Source organism: Rana temporaria, chromosome 11 (assembly GCF_905171775.1).
Source record: "Rana temporaria chromosome 11, aRanTem1.1, whole genome shotgun sequence".
NCBI classification, from domain to species: Eukaryota; Metazoa; Chordata; class Amphibia; order Anura; family Ranidae; genus Rana; species Rana temporaria.
The window spans coordinates 146,617,476-146,638,145 of NC_053499.1; the positions used below are offsets into that span (position 1 = coordinate 146,617,476).

General features: G+C 44.4%; 2 protein-coding genes and 1 long non-coding RNA gene across 3 annotated transcripts in view; 1 reads left to right on the plus strand and 2 right to left on the minus strand.

The window, feature by feature from the left end:
- KLHDC4 (kelch domain containing 4) overlaps positions 1-1,130 on the plus strand; it is a 42,286-nt gene extending 41,156 nt beyond the window's left edge. The window contains exon 12 of the mRNA XM_040329384.1: positions 819-1,130. Coding sequence (XP_040185318.1) covers positions 819-1,000 — 182 coding nt within the window. The 3' untranslated portion in view covers positions 1,001-1,130. The remainder of the gene's footprint in view (positions 1-818) is intronic.
- Positions 1,131-7,746: 6,616 nt separating this feature from the next.
- On the minus strand, positions 7,747-10,805 carry LOC120917828. The gene is made up of 2 exons (XR_005744238.1): positions 10,220-10,805; positions 7,747-10,182 (listed from the first exon to the last, which is right to left on the minus strand). It is a non-coding gene; the product is annotated as an uncharacterized LOC120917828 (long non-coding RNA).
- A 1,933-nt stretch (positions 10,806-12,738) lies between these two features.
- JPH3 (junctophilin 3) overlaps positions 12,739-20,670 on the minus strand; it is a 97,655-nt gene continuing 89,723 nt past the window's right edge. Inside the window, exon 5 of the mRNA XM_040329385.1 lies at positions 12,739-14,448. Within this exon, the coding sequence (XP_040185319.1) occupies positions 14,368-14,448 (81 nt within the window). The 3' untranslated portion in view covers positions 12,739-14,367. The remainder of the gene's footprint in view (positions 14,449-20,670) is intronic.

The following is a 20,670-nucleotide window of genomic DNA, read 5'->3' on the forward strand; positions in this document are numbered from 1 at the left end:
TAATACCGCGCTTTCCCATTGATTTCAATGGGAAGGCGCGGTATAGGAGCGGTGAACACACCGCTCCTATACCGCGGTAAAGATGCGGCTAGCAGGACTTTTGGAGCGCTCCTGCTAGCGCACCGCTTCAGTGTGAAAGCCTTCGGGCTTTCACATTGAAGCCTGCAGGGCATGATTTTTCATGCGGTATAGCAGCGCTATTTTAAGTGCTGTACCGCATGAAAAACGCCCCAATGTGAAAGGGGCCTAAGGGAAGACGTGGATTCTTGTCCCTGCTTTGCAGGAACACGGGATCAATGCCTTTTCTACTGACAGAAGAGCAATCTGCCTTGTTTACATAGGCAGACTGCCGTTCTGCCTCTGTAACGAGTGATCAGCGGATGCCGGCAGACATCAAGTCTACTGATTGGCTATGCATAATCACAGAGGGAGGGAGCCCGCTACCCGGAGGTGCGGCTTTACGTATGTATACGTGATCCAGTGCCCAGCGGCCGCCTTTAGCAGTCAAACTGCTATAGGGCGGTGGTGAAGTGGTAAAGTAATGCCGCCTCCTCCACTTTGTCAGTACTGAAATATCTGATACCTCTGAGCATAGAGAATCATGTGACTCACTCTCCTTCCTTTCATGCCTGGTGATTGGCCCAGCACTGTTGCATGGGGGTGGAAGGAGCAACCAGTCATCAGATGGACCTTTTCATAGGCTAACCTTCACTGTTAGCGGTGGAATGGAGTGGCAGCGCAGCGGGTATGTGCAGTTGTGGTGGAGGTCCTGTATGGACTTATTTTAATCCTCATGTCTTGCTTTGTCCCGCCCACAGATGAGGATGACGGCGAGCATCCCGCAGTGGAACCGAAGGAGAAGTACTCGGATTACCTGGCCCGAACAGAACAGTACTGGATCCAGCTGGCTCGAACCAACCTGGGGTCCGACGCCAAAGAAAAAAAAGTGCTTAAAGTGGGACATGCCATGGCAAAGACGTTCTACGAGTTTAGGGATTAGACCGTCTTCACAGCTCCATGAACAATTCAATGTTCTTATAGAACTTTTCTGGACTGTTTACCCACTCCTGAGAGGAAATGTTTTCTGACGGTTTTCGCTGCAAAATTAACAGAGAATTATTTTATATGTATTTTTGTCTCTTTGATGTCTATTATTCAACCAAGAGAGAATATTTCTGAGAACTGAAATAGGCTGCATTCTCAGTGATGTCACCGGTCTCTAGTGAAGGGATAGGCTGCATTCTCAGTGATGTCACCGGTCTCTAGTGAATGGATAGGCTGCATTCTCAGTGATGTCACCGGTCTCTAGTGAATGGATAGGCTGCATTCTCAGTGATGTCACCGGTCTCTAGTGAATGGATAGGCTGCATTCTCAGTGATGTCACCGGTCTCTAGTGAATGGATAGGCTGCATTCTCAGTGATGTCACCGGTCTCTAGTGAATGGATAGGCTGCAGTCTCAGTGATGTCACTGATCTCTAATGAATGGATAGGCTGCATTCTCAGTGATGTCACCGGTCTCTAGTAAATGGATAGGCTGCATTCTCAGTGATGTCACCGGTCTCTAGTGAATGGATAGGCTGCATTCTCTGTGATGTCACTGGTCTCTAATGAATGGATAGGCTGCATTCTCAGTGATGTCACTGGTCTCTAATGAATGGATAGGCTGCATTCTCGGTGATGTCACCGGTCTCTAGTGAATGGATAGGCTGCATTCTCAGTGATGTCACTGGTCTCTAATGAATGGATAGGCTGCATTCTCAGTGATTCTCAGTCATGTCAAGGGTCCCAAGTTTTGATAGATGAAATCTTGTTCTCTCACATACACTGCTCACACTCGCTTCATGTTCTAATCTCTAGTAAGTGAATCCTGAAGCTGAGTGACTTGGGACCTGCTTGTCGCCTCTGATGCCTTTTTATAAACTCCCGCTGGGCTCTCGGCCTCCTCTACGTTTGGAGTAAACACCTGATGACTGCGTCTGATGCAATGTGACAACATAAACAATGGCACATTGTCCCAGCTGACTACCCCTCTCTGTGCTGCTGGGAAACCTCCTGGGCCAGCCACAAAAGACATAGTAACTCTTTCCAGCTCTGAGAAAATTAATATTCACCCCAATTTGTGACTTGACGCTTTGGCCATGATGATAATTAGGGGACGCAAACAATACAGAAGTGTCAGGATCCTTGTACTGTTTGGAGCACCGTGCTTGTATCCAGTTCAACACAGGACTCCCCCTGACAATGTCTAATCTGCTTTTATTTCTAGGAGGATGGAGCCATCTTTGTTCAGGCATCATCCAGGGCCACCATCTACGTTCTGGACTGAGATTCTGGTTAACAGATGACACAATCATGTAAACACTGGTGTCTGCAGTTCTTGTTCCCAATTGTCTGACCAAGATCCCCCTCTGGTGCAGCCTCTTTCCCTTTATATATCTTTAAAATGTTACTAAACCAACAACAGTAAGAATCAGCCTGTATATGCAGTAAAGCATGCTTGTTATACTCATTGTGGAACCTAACAGTTAAATCCTCCCATTGTGTAAAGGGGCAGATTGATCCTGTCTTCTCTGATCCTCCCCTTCTTCCACTGTTTCCAATTCATCTGCCAATACTAAACATTGGAGGTACTAGAGAGGTTTTTTTCTTTTCTTGGGAGGATGCATGTGATCAGCACTGTCCACACAGAGTCAGGTGTCCTGCAGCCTCATAGGACAGTCAGAGTAGATTGAAATCTCCTCCTACAAGCTTTAACCAGACACTGAAAGAGGTCACAAGAGTGCTGATGAGAAAACGTATTTAAAGGGTCACTAAAGGATTTTTTTTTTAGCTAAATAGCTTCCTTTACCTTACTGCAGTCCTGTTTTCATGTCCTCATTGTTCGTTTTTTGCTCTGATGTTGCTGTAATCCTTCTCTGTTCTGAACACTTCCTGGTTGTCTGTTTCCTGATGGAAAAAGTCATGGGAGCTTTCTCTCTGTGGCACTAATCAAGGAGGTGTGATTACTGTGTGTCTCAACAGCAATCAGTTTCGTTTTTTCAAACCATCACTGCCCTGTATTGGCTCTTTGTCTCTGTTCATCACAGAAGCAGGAAACAGCATGCAAAAACGAAACTGAAACTCTAGGTACATTATATGATTGATTTTTTATCTATTTTTAATCATTTTTAAAAGGAATCAGTTAACTATTATGTCTCTATACCCTGTAAACAGTCAATTTAGCATTAGCAAAAAAAAATGTTTTCCTTTACAACTCCTTTAACAGTTTATATTTACCAAATTAAAGGGGGTGGTAAAGGTTTTTTTTATTTATTGGAATAACAAACATCATACCTCCACTGCGCAGTTTGTTTTGTACATAGTGGCCCCCGACGATCCTGCTGTTCTGGGGGTCCCACGGAGGCTCCTCCCCACAATAGCTAACACCCTCTGGGAAGCTCTATCCCGAGGGGGTTGGCTTACGAGAGTGTTCCCATGTCATACAGTCAGCGTCCATAGATGGCGAGTGTATGACTCCGTCCCACCCCCTCTCGTCCGCATCATTGGATTTGATTAACAGCAGCGGGAGCCAATGGCTGCACTGCTATCAATCTATCCAATCAACGCCGAGATTCTGTCGAGAAGGGGGCGCCGGGGGACAGGCAGAGCAGGTGAACGTGTTTAGGTACCGTATTTATCGGGGTATTGCACGCTGCGGCGTATAGCGCGCACCCCTAAAGTGCACCCGCATTCCTGTAAAAAAAACATTTTAGTACTTACAGTTTTGGTGTCTTGCGCGGCGTCCATCGGCGGCCTCGGCGGGTCCAGTGTCCGTCTGTGGCTTTGGTGGTGTCCTCCTTGTCGGGTCCGGCGTCCTTCTGTGGTGTCCTCCCTGCTCGATCCCCGCGCCGAGTTTGAACCACTGCGCCGGCATATACCGAGCGCGGTACCCTCGGGTATAGTCAGGCAGGCTCGGCTCCTTTCGCTGTCATGTCCTGTACGTCCAGGACGTGACCGCGAGAGGAGCCGAGCCTGCCCGACTATACTGCGCTCGGTTTATGCCGGCGCAGTGGTTCAAACTCGGCGCGGGTATCAGCGTATATCGTGCACCCGCGATTTTGCCCTGATTCTCAGGGCAAAAAAGTGCGCGGTATACGCCGATAAATACAGTAAGTAAAATGGGGGGGGGGGGGGCTATGACAGACAGGCGGATCTGAACGATCCGCATGTGTGAAAGAGCCCAAAGACCAAGGAGAAACAGAGCTAGATGATGCTGGATTACTCAAATCAAGAATTGAGGCTTGTTTTTTTGTTGTTGTTGTTTTTATACCCTGACTGCTGTAAATCTTCAAATCTTCTCGCTATCTGTTCTCTCTCTTCATCTGTTGCTGGCTAAGTGGTAAGCATGTGTCGGCTGATAAATCCCTTTATGTTAGACAGAAGCACTTTCATGTCAAGTGGGACCTCGGCTCTATCAGTGACTTGTGAATTGTGAAGAATGCATTGTCTGCCGGTCAAGTGATGCCACCTCCCGTCTTCAGAGAGAGGTTGCAGTCCTATCAGGACTCCTTCACTCGGCAAAGGTCAGGGGCAGAGTGAAGATTACCGATCCGTGTTTGTTGACACTCCAGTTGGCTGGGAAGTTCCAAGAGCTCTTAACTTTGAACTCCACTTTTGTTGAGAACTAAAAAAAAAAACACAATCCCTTTGACATACCTTATAGATAAACTTCATATTGGATTCTTACCTTCTTCTGCTCTGTGGATAGCAAGACATGTCTGTCTATCTATCTAAGGCTAGCCATACATTATGCATTTTTCTTATTTAATTATTTCCTTGTAGCTTTACCTTTAAAGGAGTTCTCTGAGCTAAAACTTTTAACCCCCGCTGTGCCCGGGCTGTAAAACTATACAAAATAAACCTTCACTTACCTGCCTACGATCCCCCGTTGTTCCGATATTGCCGTCCCGTTCTCCGGTCCCGGTCTCTTCCACTTCCTGGGGGTCGGTGACTCACAGTGCGCTCAGCCTATTAGCGGCCACAGCAATGTCCCGTCGCGGCCGCTGATAGGCTGAGCGCACTGTGAGTCACCGACCCCCAGGAAGTGGAAGAGACCGGGACCGGAGAACGGGACGGCGATATCGGAACAACGGGGGATCGTAGGCAGGTAAGTGAAGGTTTATTTTGTATAGTTTTACAGCCCGGGCACAGCGGGGGTTAAAAGTTTTAGCTCAGAGAACTCCTTTAACTATGTAGTGCAAGGGCCTGCCTGATTGAAAGTGTTTAGATTTGACCTTCTATTATATGGTTTTGGTAAATCTAAAGGAAAATTGTATAATGTATGGGCAGCTTAAGCAACCCCCATCGATTAACATATACAGTGCATCCGGAAAGTATTCATATCGCTTCACTTTTTCCACATTTTGTTATGTTACAGTTTTAATTCATAATGGATTCAATTTATTTTCTACAATTCTACAAACATAACCCCATATTGACAATGTCAAAGAAGTTTATTTGAAATATTTGCAAATTTATTTAAAATAAAAAACTAAAAAAAAATCGCATGCACTTAAGTATTCACAGCCTTTGCCATGGCACTCGAAATTGAGCTCAGGTGCATCATCCTTGATGTTTCTACAACTTGATTGGAGTCCACCAGTAATCAATTCAGTTGATTGGACATGATTTGGAAAGGCACACACCTGTCTATAGAAGGTCCCACGGTTAACAGTGCATGTCAGAGCACAAACCAAGCCATGAAGTCCAAGGAATTGTCTGTAGACCTCCAAGACAGGATTGTATGGAGGCACAGATTTGGGGAAGGGCACAGAAACATTTTGGCACCGTTGAAGGTTCCAATGAGCACAGTGGCCTCCATCATCCTTCAACAGAAGAAGTTTGGAACCACCAGGACTCTTCCTAGAGCGGGGGGCGGGCGGCCACACTGAGCGATCGGGGAGAAGGGCCTTAGTCAGGGAGGTGACAAAGAACCTGATGGTCACTCTGACGGAGCTCCAGTGTTTCTCTATGGAGAGAAGAGAACTTTCCAGAAGAACAACCATCTCTGCAGCACTCCACCAATCAGGCCTGGTAAAGTGGCATGACGAAAGCCACTCCTCGGTAAAAAGCACATGACAGCCCCTCTGGGGTTTGCCAAAAGGCCCCCGGAAGAAACACAATTCTCTGGTCTGATGAAACAAAGATTGAACTCTTTGGCCTGAATGGTAAGTGTCATGTCTGGAGGAAACCAGGCACTGCTCATCACCTGGCCAATACCATCCCTACAGTGAAGCATGGTGGTGGCAGCATCATGGTGTGGGGATGTTTTTTTAGCGGCAGGAACTGGGAGACCAATCAGGATCAGGAAAGATGAATGCTGCAATGTACAGAGGCATCCTTGATGAAAACCTGCTCCAGAGCACTCTGGACCTCAGACTGGGGCGAAGGTTCATCTCCCAACAGGACAACGACCCTAAGCGCACAGCCAACATAACAAAGGAGTGGCAACGGGACAACTCTGTGAATGTCCTGAGTGGCCCAGCCAGACTTGAACCCGATTGAACATCTCTGGAGAGATCTGAAAATGGCTGTGCACCGACACTCCCCATCCAACCTGATGGAGCTTGAGAGTTCCTGCAAAGTAGAATGAGAGAAACTGACCAAAAATAGGTGTGCCGAGCTTGTAGCCTCATACTCAAAAAGACTTGAGGCTGTAATTGGTGCCAAAGGTGCTTCACCCAAGTATTGAGCAAAGGCTGAGCATACTTATGTACATGGGATTATTTTTTTTTTTATAAATTTGCAAATCATTGCTTTCTGTTTTTATGTAGATTTTACACAGCACCCCAACTTTTTGGGAATTGGGGTGGTTTTTGTGTGTGTGTGTGTATATATATATATATATATATATATATATATATATATATATATATATATATACCTTTCATTATTAGAATATATATTTTATATATACTTTTTAACCTGATACCACCTTTTGCCTTGTCCCCGTTTTCTTCCACCACATTCCAGTAAAGAGCTGCTGCCATATGTTTTGCAGCCATGACACAAATCCGTGACGGCGCTGCTACATGGGTCGTGTAGAATTGTCCTGTCGGGTCCACTAGTGTTGTCTGGACAATTCTCTCTCTGCCTATGAAGCTTTATTAATATGATGTGTTGCGCTAACACTAAGCTGCATGCAATGCCTCAACGCCTGACACCACCAGCTGCTAGGAAGTGCCTTACCTTGCACAGGTCAGTGAAGATCTGGGCCTCATTCACAAAGCGGAGCAGCTGGCATGTACAGTGATTTTTTAATTGGCTGGGCAGGTGATGAGGGTTATGGATGGCGCTCCTCACAGTGACTACAGGAGGACAGGCTTTGTGTATGAGGCATTGTTTTGATAAATTATTTTACAGGTTTGATGCTGTCTATGTTGCTGCTGGGAGATATACTCTCACTTCCCGTTGTGTCACTGGGAGCGCCGCTGACCATACCGCTTGGGATTTCACTGAATTTTTAAAAAAATCGAATAATCCTATAAAACTACATGTACATTCCTCGGCAATACTGGCAACACTGAATGTTCCTAGGCTATTTTCCTATCCAAGTCGAATGTTGAATGATTCAGTAAAGTAAGAAGAAAAATCCACTTGATTTTTTTTTTTTTTTAGAAAACCTCCTTGTGGGATCTGTGAACAAAAACATTAACACTGGTGACTTCACACCATGGAGAAATTATACGAGGCTCCACAAGCAAAGTGAAACAAGAATGCGTAATTTTTAATGAATATGCATATTTATCATAAGGAACTGAGGGAACGGGGTCAGCAGGCATGGTACAAAGAAGTTCCAACAAATGGAGATCGGGAGACATATAGAAAAGAATACATTGTTTCTGTCTTTTTTTTTTTTTTCTTCATTTTTTTTTTTTTGTTTTGTTTTTTTTCTGTTTTTGTCATTTCCAAAGTATCTCTGTACAAGGTCAGTCAGATTCTGCATATATTGTGCAAAGAAATAACATGCTGTTAATCTCAAGCGTGGACATCCACGTACCCTCTGAGACCCCCTTAACAGCTTCATCCCACCCCCAACAAATGATGACCACCCCCTCCCCCTCCCCCAATATCTGGTGGTAAAGAATGTAAGACCTGGTGATAATACTGCAGCTGCACCATCCGGCACCACTGCAGAATCTTATGACTTATTTATTACCTACAAGCCCCAAGCAGTGGTCATGGGGGCCGGAACAAAGTCTATCAATGCCCTGAAAATTGGTGCCATCAGACGTTTCTAGCGGGGTGATAGGTTGCTTGTGTGCGAAGTAATACATTCACTTTAAGGTGAACCTGTGCTTTGCAACAGGTCTACCTAATTGCCCCTCTTCTTGTCCTGCTGATTATACTAAGCTTTCCTTCTCTGCACCTTGCCACATTCAACATCCAGAAAGGGCAGTTAAGAGAACTTGTTTTTTTTTTTTTTGGTTGGGCACTCTAATATCATTCTGCAAAGGACCTCGCATGAAAAACCATGATACCATCCTGCTCAGGATATCACATGAGCCACCATGATGCCCTCCTGCTCAGGATCTCACATGAGCCACCATGATGCCATCCTGCTCAGGCTCTCACATGAGCCACCATAATGCCATCCTGCTCAGGATCTCACATGAGCCACCATAATGCCATCCTGCTCAGGCTCTCGCATGAGCCACCATGATGTCATCTTGCTAGACACATCACATGAGCAACCACGATGCCCTCCTGCTCAGGCTCTCGTATGAGCCCCCATGATGTCATCTTGCTAGACACATCACATGAGCCACCATGATGTAAACCAGCTAAGAACCGTACATGAGCCGCAGTGCTGTTTTCCTGCTCAGAAACTTATGAGCCCCCAGGATGTCATTCTGCTCAGGACCTCGCTACCCATCAAGATGTCATCCTGCTCAGGTCCTCACATGAGCCACAGTGATGTCATTCTGCTAAGGACCTCACAGAAGCCACTGTGATGTCATCCTACTCGGGACCTCAAATGAGCCACCATGATGTCATCCTGCTTGGAACTTTACATGAGCCACCATAAAGTCATCCTGCTAATGACATCACATGAGCCACCATGATAACCTGCTGAAGACCATACGTGAGCCACAGTGATGTCCTGCTCAGGACCTCACATAAGAAATTATGATGTCATCCTACCCAGGACCTCACCAGCCACCAAAATGTCATCCTGCTCCAGACCTCATGTAAGCCACCATGATGTAATCCTACTATGTACCTCACCTGAGCCACCATGATGTCATTCTTCTAAGGACCTCACAAGCCACCTTGATGCCATCCTTTTTAGAACCTTATATGAGCCACCCTGATGTTAACATGCTCAGTACCTCACAAGTCACTGTGATGTCATCCTGCTAAGAACCTTGCATGAACCACCCTAAAGTCATCCTGCTATAGACCTCACACAAGTCATCATGATGTCATACCGCTAAAAAAACCTTATATAAGCCACCATGATGTCATCCTACTAAGGACCTCATGAGCCACCATGGAATCCTGCTCAGGGCCTTACGTAAGCCACCATGATGTCATCTCGCCAGGGACCTCTCATGAGCCACCAAGATGTCATTCTGTTTAGGACCTTACATAAACCACCACAATGTCATCCAGCACAGGACCTCCCATGAGGCACCATGATGTCATCTTGCTCAGAACCTTACACAAGCTACCATGATGTCATCCTGCTCAGAACCTCACACAAGCTACCATGATGTCATCTTGCTCAGAACCTTACACAAGCTACCATGATGTCATCCAGCACAGGACCTCCCATGAGGCACCATGATGTCATCTTGCTCAGAACCTTACACAAGCTACCATGATGTCATCCTGCTCAGAACCTCACACAAGCTACCATGATGTCATCTTGCTCAGAACCTCACACAAGCTACCATGATGTCATTCTTCTCAGAACCTCACACAAGCTACCATGATGTCATCTTGCTCAGAACCTTACACAAGCTACCATGATGTCATCCTGCTCAGAACCTCACACAAGCTACCATGATGTCATCTTGCTCAGAACCTCACACAAGCTACCATGATGTCATCCTGCTCAGAACCTCACACAAGCTACCATGATGTCATCTTGCTCAGAACCTCACACAAGCTACCATGATGTCATCCTGCTCAGAACCTCACACAAGCTACCATGGTGTCATCCTGCTCAGAACCTTGCATGAACCATTTCAAAATAGTAGCAGCGTGATAAAATGAACTATAAATCAAATAAAAGTGTAAAATATGTCAGGCAGTTTTACTGAGACAGACTAAGAAGATATTTGGCCATGTTGGATCAAGTCACCTGGAATCTTGCCTGGCAGTGGGGTACGTGTGACTTCACATATAGCAGAGAAAAAGATTGGGACAAAGAAGTTGGGTGACTGTAGCAGGCACCTTGCATGGAGGATAAATTTGGCTCTTCTGTTCTACACCAGACTAGTTCTACTCTTGTTTAAATTAAGTCTGTCTTCTGGTTCCAGTTGTCTGTAGGGCACGTACTTCGACCTTCTGCATGTGATATGACGCCTATCTGCCTCCTGCCTTGACCTTCTGCCTATGTAATAGCTCAACCCTAACGCTACCCGCCCTGACCTCTGCCTGCTTAAGGACATGTCTTTTGCTTGGTGATCTGATACTTCTCATTTGTTAGCCATCAGGGTAGAACGGCATTGGAACATGGAAATCTCAAGCCTCGTACACACGACCGAGGATCTCGACGGGCGAAACACATCGTTTTCCTCGTCGAGTTCCTTGTTAGGCAAGTTTCTCCATTCCCGTCGAGGAAATAGAGAACTTGCTCTCTTTTTGGCTCGTCGACTTTCTTGACAGTTTCCTCAACGAAAATGTACACACGACCGTTTCCTCTGCAAAAAAATATCTCCCAGCAAGTTTCTTGCTGGTTTTTGTCGAGAAACTTGGTCGTGTGTATGAGGCCTCACATAGTTAAACCCGTACCAACCCCTTTATGGTCCTTCTCATGCCCACACTCATCCCAAAATCTTTGAATACGACCTTTTCTCTTATAACTCTGAACATAGAAAAAAATTAACAGAACAGGTTGGCTGCCTTGGAAAGGTCCTGCTGATCATCATAATTTCATGCAATGAAGTAACGGAGAAAAAAACAGCTGCTCTACAGATAGTATACAGGATGCTCTTTTCCTGCATAAACCATAGAAGTTTAGAAAGGGAAGCCAAACCACAAGACGAGAGTCCAAGAAGTCTTTAATTGCTCATAATTTCATCATATAGAATCCAAAGCATTTTGGGGATCAAACATACTGCTGCATCAGGGCTTAAAACAATTGGACACAAATGGAACAATAGATCTGTATTAAATCCGACATTGTTCTCTTTAAAAACTGTTATATCAAAATGATTAGCAGCAGTTAAACTCTTCCTTCATTAGGGCTTTAAAAAAAAAAAAAAAAAAGAAGAGTGTTTGCCTCCTAAAAGGCTTTGGCTATACAAATTATGAACACTTGTTTCCTGGACTCATCTTGTGCTTTGGTGCTCCGTTCTATACTTCATGGTTTGAGTACCAATTGAGGAAACAATGCTAGTGGGCTTTGGAAATCTTCCTCCACTTGACTGTATGAATACATTTTAAAGTCCCGGCATCTCTTTTAGCAGGTCTTCCTACATAAAACACCCGATGGTCCACAGCCCAAATATTAACTAGCTAAAGGATTGGTTAGCGGTTTAGGGCCAACCCATCGATGCCACCCATTTAGTGCCAAATCAAAAGAATAGTATCAGAAAAAACACCTCCCTCAATGTAAAACCAACAAATTTAACATTTTCCAAAATTTCTCGTGGCCCAAAATGTGTTAGTGAAGAGACAGGTGGCACTCTGATCAAATTACAGTGGATGAAAAGAAGACTAGAATCCAACATCATGCATGCAGAAACATACGGGGGTATGGGTATTTTTTTCAGCTGATTAAAATATTTTTTTTTTTCCAGAGATACAATGTTCACATTGCTGTTATAATCCCGATTTGGGGAAGGGATGGTTTTCAGCAGCGGCAGAGCGAGTTTTGTATAATGCCCCGCAGTTTACATTCCAGTTTTTTATGGGGGTAGAAGGAAGGGGTGCTGTTCTTAGCCGGTCAGAAGTGAATATTGCACCATGAAAATGAAATCCTCCAAAGCATTCTTGGCGGGCTAGGCAAAATTGTGTTCACTTCACAGGTCCGTTCAGGTACAAAGGTGACATGAAAATAGTGGAGGTAGCTGCTTTTTACCTAGCCAATCACTGCATCACAGACCTAGGTGATCAGTTCCCTATCAATGCCCTAAGCCCTAGGCCATAAGTTCCCTATCAATGCCCTAAGACCTAGGCCATCAATTCCCTATCGATGCCCTAAGTCCTAGGCCAGTGATGGCGAACCTTGGCACCCCAGATGTTTTGGAACTACATTTCCCATAATTCTCTTGCACTCTGCAGTGTAGGTGAGCATCATGGGAAATATAGTTCCAAAACATCTGGGGTGCCAAGGTTCGCCATCACTGTCCTAGGCCATCAAATCCCTATCAATGCCCTAAGACTTAGGCCATCAATTCCCTATCAATGCCCTAAGACTTAGGCAATCAATTCCCTATCAATACCCTAAGACCTAGGCCATCAATTGTTTATCAATGCCCTAAGACCTAAGCCATCAATCCTTTATCAATGCCCTAAGATCTAGGCCATCAGTTCGCTATCAATGCCCTAAGACCTAAGCCATCAATCCTTTATCAATGCCCTAAGATCTAGGCCATCAGTTCCCTAACAATGCCCTAAGACCTAGGCCATCAATTTCCTATCAATGCCCTAAGATTTGGGGCATCAATTCTCTTTCAATGCCCTAAGACCTAGGCCATCAGTTCCCATTGCAGACTGATTGGTTGTGTGTTCTAAAATGCTTTGGTAGGGCCTAATTTATTGATGAACAGTATATAGAAAGTGAATAAAATTTAAAAAAGTATGTGTACCTCAGAAAGAAATTGGATGTGTGAAGTGAATACAATTTAACATAAAAATGTTTGCTAGGGAACTATCTATTAAGTGCACTTTTTATTGGACCACATTCAGTAAGAAAACAAAAACCCTTTTCCATAGTTCTCCAAAGGCACTAATGGGTCGTTATTATTATTTGTTTTTCTTTCTGGACATGTGCATCCTAAAAGTAATTCTGCAAGACCACAAATGGGTCGTTATCCAAATTATTTTTGTATTCAATCATTTTTTTTTTTCTGTTTTGGACATGTGTCCGAGGTGTCTTGGGTCGCCATTGTGAACGACGGAACTGAGAGGTGTAAGTGGGCCCTTGGTTGATGACAATCGGAGCTTCAAGAACTATCTGCCTTTGAGTTGTCCAGTTTTGTTTAGCGTTAAAAAAAAAAGAAAAGGGATAAATTCACTGTACTTATTTTTGTTTTTTTTCCTCTGTCCAGCCAACACTTTTTTTCTGGGCTGGAAATAAACATATAATTTGTATGCAATTTTTACAAATATTTTTTTTTTTGGAGGAAAAAAACGATTTAGAATTTGGGTCCAATAAAAAGTGGAAAATAATAGAACTGGCTTCATGAAGAACCATTTGCTGTGAACTCTAGTGAATGTCTACTGTCTAAAGTCCAACTGTAAAAAAATAAAATAAAATTCTACAATCGAAAAAAAGTATTAAAATATTAATCAGCAATGGCACTACATATAAAAAAAAATTCTTCATAGCATCCGCCTAGAACGAAGACCATTAAACAGTCGTGTGGGTAACCTCTGACCATGAACGGTTCGCAACATCATCCATTAAGTGGGTCAACCAAGTGTCTTGTTCTTTGTTTTTTCTATTTTTTTTTTTCCTGTTAAAACCCATTTCACATGTACAACGCAGCTTTCAGGAAAGGACTGACCAGGGTAAAAAAAAAGAAAACCAAAAAAGTCAATATCTTTTTGCATTCTCACATGCCAAACAAGCAAGAAGGAATAAACCCAACAAACAAAAAAAAAAAAAAAAAAGAAAGAAAAAAAAAAATTAAATGACGTTACCCACGGGAGGGAAAAGGCAAACTGTGATTTAAACTTAATTCTTGTTCCTTTGGAAGAAAAACAAAATTAAAATTAAATAATGGATATTAAAACGTAGAGGCTCAATCAGAAAAATTCAGCCGATGATGGAGCCATAGTTGCATTCCTGGCTCTATAAGCTGCGTCCAGACTTCTAGAATTTTTAGTTTACATATATATTTTTTTTTTTTTTTTTTTTTAGTTTTTGAAAATTTTATTATTTATCTTTTTTTTTTATTTATTTTTTGCAAACGTTGGAGCAGTCCCATCAAATGAAAAAGTGAATAAACAAAATGGCAACTCCGATGTTTAGCAAAATAACCATGACTACCAGGATGGGGGCGGAGCCCTGAAAGAGAAAGAAGGGAGACAGAAAAGAGTTAGAAAACAGAACAGAAAAAAAGAAATAGCATAGTCCATGCAGACGAAAGACTTACAGGTGTATTTATATATAAAAAAAAGATTGGCAGAGCTATTTATCCTGTGAAACTGCAGGTACTTTCCTACTGTGCCAGTAAAATTGAATGTTACTAGGCTATTATTACTCCAGGTTGGATGTTCTTCATTTTGATAAATAGTGTGAATAAGAAAAATACCACATCATGGCCACTAGATGGCACTGATAATCATAAGAAATTAATACTTACCATATTTATCGGCGTATACCGCGCACTATTTTGCCCTGAAAATCAGGGCAAAATCGTGGGTGCGCAATATACGCCGATACCCGCTTTCCCGCCACGAGTTTGAATACTGCGCCGGCATATACCGAGCGCAGTACACTCGTGTATCTTCGGGCAGTCTCGGCGCAGAGGACACCCCACCCGCCGAAGAGGACACCCCACCCGCCGAAGAGGACACCCGACCCGCCGAAGAGGACACCCGACCCGCTGAAGACGGACGCCGGATCCCCCGAAGAGGACACCCGAAGCCGCAGAAGGACGCCGGACCCGCCGATGGACGCCGCGCAAGACACCAAAACTGTAAGTACAAAAAAAACAAAAAAACTCTTTTTCCACAGGATTGGGGGCCACTTTAGGGGTGCGCGGTATACGCGGGAGCGCGTTATAACGCGATAAATATGGTATTTACTATAATCGTCAGCTCCCTCTAGTGGCCACAATATGGTATTTTTTCGGATTCTCAAGACAGAACAATGGACCTGGAGAAAAATAAATAAATAGCCTAGTAACATCAAAACGAATATAGGTGCAGTTTTTCAGAGTGCATAGCTGTGCAATTTATTTTTAGGAATACGGCCCTTAAAGTGTATGTCGTACCAACATTGTTTTTTTATTTTTGGATGGCCTAATAAAGGATTTGAACCTGTTGTATTTTTTTTTTTTTTACTGCTATTCAGTGCTCCATTAAAGAGATTTTCCACGTACTTCCTGTCCTGCTGACAACTTTTTCACCAGACAGGAAATGAGGTAAATCTGCAACAGGTGCAAAGACAGAAATAAAAATCTGGAACATGTACATCAGAGGCACTGGATTCGACTTATCTGTGCCTGAGCGATTGCATGACATCATCCTAATATCAGCATTCATTACATTAAGTAATCACACTGCCGGTGTTCACTACCCTGAGAAATGACATCACCCCGATGTCGGCATTCACTACACTGAGCGATCACATGACATCACACTGCAAGCATTCACTACATTGGACAATCACATGACATCACCCCAATGTCAGCATTCACTACACTGAGCGATCACATGACATCACACTGCAAGCATTCACTACATTGGACAATCACATGACATCACCCCAATGTCAGCATTCACTACACTGAGCGATCATATGACATCACACTGCAAGCATTCACTACATTGGACAATCACATGACATCACCCCAATGTCAGCATTCACTACACTGAGCGATCACATGACATCACACTGCAAGCATTCACTACATTGGACAATCACATGACATCACCCCAATGTCAGCATTCACTACACTGAGCGATCACATGACATCACACTGCAAGCATTCACTACATTGGACAATCACATGACATCACCCCAATGTCAGCATTCACTACACTGAGCGATCACATGACATCACACTGCAAGCATTCACTACATTGGACAATCACATGACATCACCCCAATGTCAGCATTCACTACACTGAGCGATCATATGACATCACACTGCAAGCATTCACTACATTGGACAATCACATGATATCACCCCAATGTCAACATTCAATAAAATATTTCAAGAATCAATAAAATCACTTAGGTTTAAGTAGACTTTTTGAGTACCATGACAGTCCCATTTTTTAGTATAACTCTTGTTGAGCTAACGTACTTCATCACGGCCCGGTCTCCCGGAAGTGGGGACAGCATACCTGTAAAAAAACAGGTACCCGCTCCCCCCTCCCACTGAAAGGTGCCAAGTGTGGCATCGGAAAGGGGAAGGGGGATTTAGATAAGCGGAAGTTTCGCTTTTGGTAACTGCTTTAAGGGGGTATTTCCAAGATGTTTATGTATGTCAACTTTTTTGGAACATCCAACCAACAAATGCTGAAAACTCGGCTCTTCAGGGAAGCCGATCATGTCACCAAGTAATCTTTTACCACTTCCATCAGCTCATTCCCCACAGTTACAACCTTTTGTACCACCTGCCCCACCCTATTAGATTGTAAGCTCTTCTGAGCAGGGCCCTCTTAATCCTCTTGTATTTTATTGTATTATAACTGCATTGTCTCCCTTTTATATTGTAAAGCTCTGCGTAAACCGTTGGTGCTACATAAATCCTGTATAATGATAATAATAATAATTATCCTGAAAGGACCAAAGAAGGGGAAATCAGTCTCTCGGAGAGTCATCGCTACTTGGATACAAAATACAATACGCTTCACATACTCTGCTAAAGGACTGCTGCCACCACAAGAGATTAGAGCGCATTCAACACGGGGAGCATCGGCATCTCATGCTAAGGTTTCAATGTAAATGATATGCAATGCAGCCGGCTGGAGCTCACCAAATCCATTTGTTAAGCATTATAAACTTGATGTAATGTCAGCCTCCCAATCCCATTTTGGCAAGGCTGTTCTGTTCTGTTCCCAAAAGTAAATGAGTATTATGCAGCATTTTTTGGTTTCTTAGTTGTGTCTTATTTTTCCCTCCCTCTTTTTGTATGTATTGCTAGTTACAGTATGTCCCAAGGTATGCTGCAGTGGTGGTGCGTCCATAGAGGGCGCAGGAGCGCCGCCCCCTCTCTCTTGGCACCGCTCTATCACCAATAGATAAATTCATGCATTGCATGAATCTATCTGTTGTCGCTGCTGGCGACCAGCCCCTTGTCGGGCGCCGGGCATCTGAATTACAGCGGCGGGGGTGTTTTTGGAAGCGCCTGATTAGAGCCGTTGGCTCTAATAGGCGTCCTGACTAGAGCCGTGGTCTCTAATAGGCTTCCAAATTAGTAAACAGCGGTAACAATGCTGTGCGTTCGCTGTTTACATAGTGTTGTGTTAGAGAAGCGAATAAATCGCTTCCCTAACACTGACCCGCGTCTCAGCCAATCAGGTGCTCGGGTCTAGTTACCCTGTCACCTGATTGGCTCAAGCGAAAAGCGCTGTGATTGGACACCTATCAGACGTCCAATCATAGCAGAGATGACGGGAAGAGGATGGGAGAAGACATGGAGGTCTCTGAGCGTGAAGGACAGCGCCGAGACAGGTAAGTGCCGGGCGGGGGGGGCACACTGGCAGCATTTGATGGGGCACACTGGCAGCAATTGATGGGGCACACTGGCGGCAATTGATGGGGCGCACTGGCAGCAATTGATGGGGCGCACTGGCGGCAATTGATGGGGCGCACTGGCGGCAATTGATGGGGCGCACTGGCGGCAATTGATAGGTACAGTAGCTGCAATTGATGGCACAGTGGCAGCAATTTATGGGTACAGTGGCTGCGCTTGATGGGCACAGTGGCTGCGCTTGATGTTTTTTTTTTTTTCAGTTTGTTTGCACCCCCCAAAAAAAATTTGATCACCAACCGCCACTGGTATGCTGTCATGTGGAGACCTAGGAATACGAAAAATTGTTATCAGATTCTTACCATAATTTTCCTTTCCTGGGATCTCCTCATGACAGCATAATTCCCATCCAGTGTCCTGTCACAAGACTAAATCCGCGTACACACGATAATTTTTGGGGTTGTAAAAAACAACGTTTTTCAGGCTCTAGAAAAAACGTTTTTTTTCAACTTGATCATTAAAACGGCGTTGCCTACACACGATCGTGAAAAAAAAATGCTCTAGCAAAGCGCGGTGACGTACAACACTTACGACGGCACTATAAAGGGGAAGTTCCATGCGGATGACGCCACCCTTGGGGCTGCTTTAGCTGATTTTGTGTTAGTAAAAGACGATTCGCGCTTTTCTGTCTGTTACAGCGTGATGAATGTGCTTACTCTATCACAAACGGTAGTTTTACCAGAACGAGCGCTCCCGTCTCATAACTTGCTTCTGAGCATGCGCGGATTTTTCACGTCGTTAAAGCCTACACATGACCATTTTTTACAACCCGAAAAACGACAACGTTAAAAACGTTGTGAAAAAATAAAGCATGTTCGAATTTTTTTTTGCCCGTTTTTTCAGAACCCGAAAAATGCTCTGAAGCCCACACACAATCGTTTTTAATGACATTGAAAAAATAACGTCATTTTTTACAACCCGAAAAATGATCGTGTGTACGCGGCATAAGGAATAGAATGCTGGGTAAGGGACGATTGCTCTTTTTTATTTGCTACTAAGGTGGTCCTTCTGGGGTCATAGTGGGCGGAGCTGACCCAAGGTATGCTGTCATGAGGAGATGCCAGGAAGGGAAAATAACGATAAGTATCTGATGACGATTTTCCGTAATCTGGGTTACTGCAAGATGCAATACACTGTATAACTTGCCTAGATGTCCTGCAAATGTCCTGCGTATCTTTAGTAAACTGCGAGTAAAATCGATTGGGATGGCCGACCTGTAAATGAGGAATTACAAAGTTCTGGATGGAATTTAAAGACAGAGGGCCCGGATTCAGATAGGAGTTACGACGGCGTATCTCCGGATACACCATCGTAACTCTGAGTGTGCGGGGTCGTATCTCTGCGCCTGATTCGTAGAATCAGTTACGCATAGATTTCCCTAAGACCTGACCGGCGTAAGTCTCTTACACCGTCGTATCTTAGGCTGCATATTTACACTGGCCACTAGGTGGCGCTTCCGTAGATTTACGCGAGGAATATGGAAATTAGGTAGATACGCCGATTCAGAAACCTACGTCCGCCCGGCGCATTTTTTTACGTCGTTTACGTTAGGCTTTTTCCGGCGTAAAGTTACCCCTGCTATATGAGGCGTATCCTATGTTAAGTATGAACGTCGGGCCAGCGTCAAATTTTTCGTCGATTACGTTGTTTGCGTAAGTCGTTCGCGAATAGGGCTGGGCGTAATTTACGCTCACGTCGAAAGCATTGGCTTTTTGTGGGTTAATTTGGAGCATGCGCACTGGGATATGTTCACGGACGGCGCATGCGCCGTTAGCCAAAAACGCAATTTACGTGGGGGTCAGCCTTCATTACCATACAACACGCCCACTGCATGGAGAATTTGAATTCCGCGGGCTTACGCCGGACCACATACGCTACGCCGCCTTAACTTAGGGCGCAAGTTCTTTCTGAATACGGAACTTGCGCCCTAATTTACGGTGGCGTAACGTATCTAAGATACGTTACGCCCGCCAATAGATACACAATTGTATCTGAATCCGGGCCCGAACGTTTCTTCCCGGGATCACAGAAGACTCTTGATTAAACCACTAAAACATTCAGTATGGGGATACATGCTGATTCCTCCCGGTGAATTCATCCTGTTGTGGTGTAATTATGTTATGAAAATGTATTAATGCGACAAAAACTGAAAGATTTGAAGAGCCAGCTTCTGTCCGACCGCTAGCGAACCATCGGAACAATTATCAGCCCATTGATGGCATAGTGCAGGATACCCCGGGCCTCCACTATACAGAATTGTTTGCTTGCTGTGTGAGCCTGGGGGTCTCTGAACACATATTTATTATTGTCCCCCCTGGATCAGTGTTCTCGGTACAGCGCTACAGAATATGTCAGAGATAAAGAATAATAATAGTGTGTAACTGTGGGGGGGACATTAGAGTGTAAGTTCCTCTGGTACAGAGACTGATGTGACCGGCTCAGTGTTCTCTGTACAGCACTGCGGTATATGTCAGAGCTATATGAATGTATAATAATAGTAAAGTCACAGTGAGACTGTGGGGGGGCGTAGCGTATCGTATTTAGCATGCTAAGAAACTTTGTTCCGCTGGAAACCTGTCCGCTAGGCCGGAAAACTGTCCGCTAGGCCGGAAAACTGTCCGGCCGGCCCTACACACGTTCGGACATGTCCGCGGACCAGCTTCAGCAGACATGTTCGGTCGTGTGTACGAGGCCCTAAGATACGACGGCGTTAGGAGACTTACGCCGCTCGTATCTTAGCCAAATTTAAGCTTTTCTGGTTTCCAGAATACGCTTAAATATACGACAGCGCAGATTCGGAC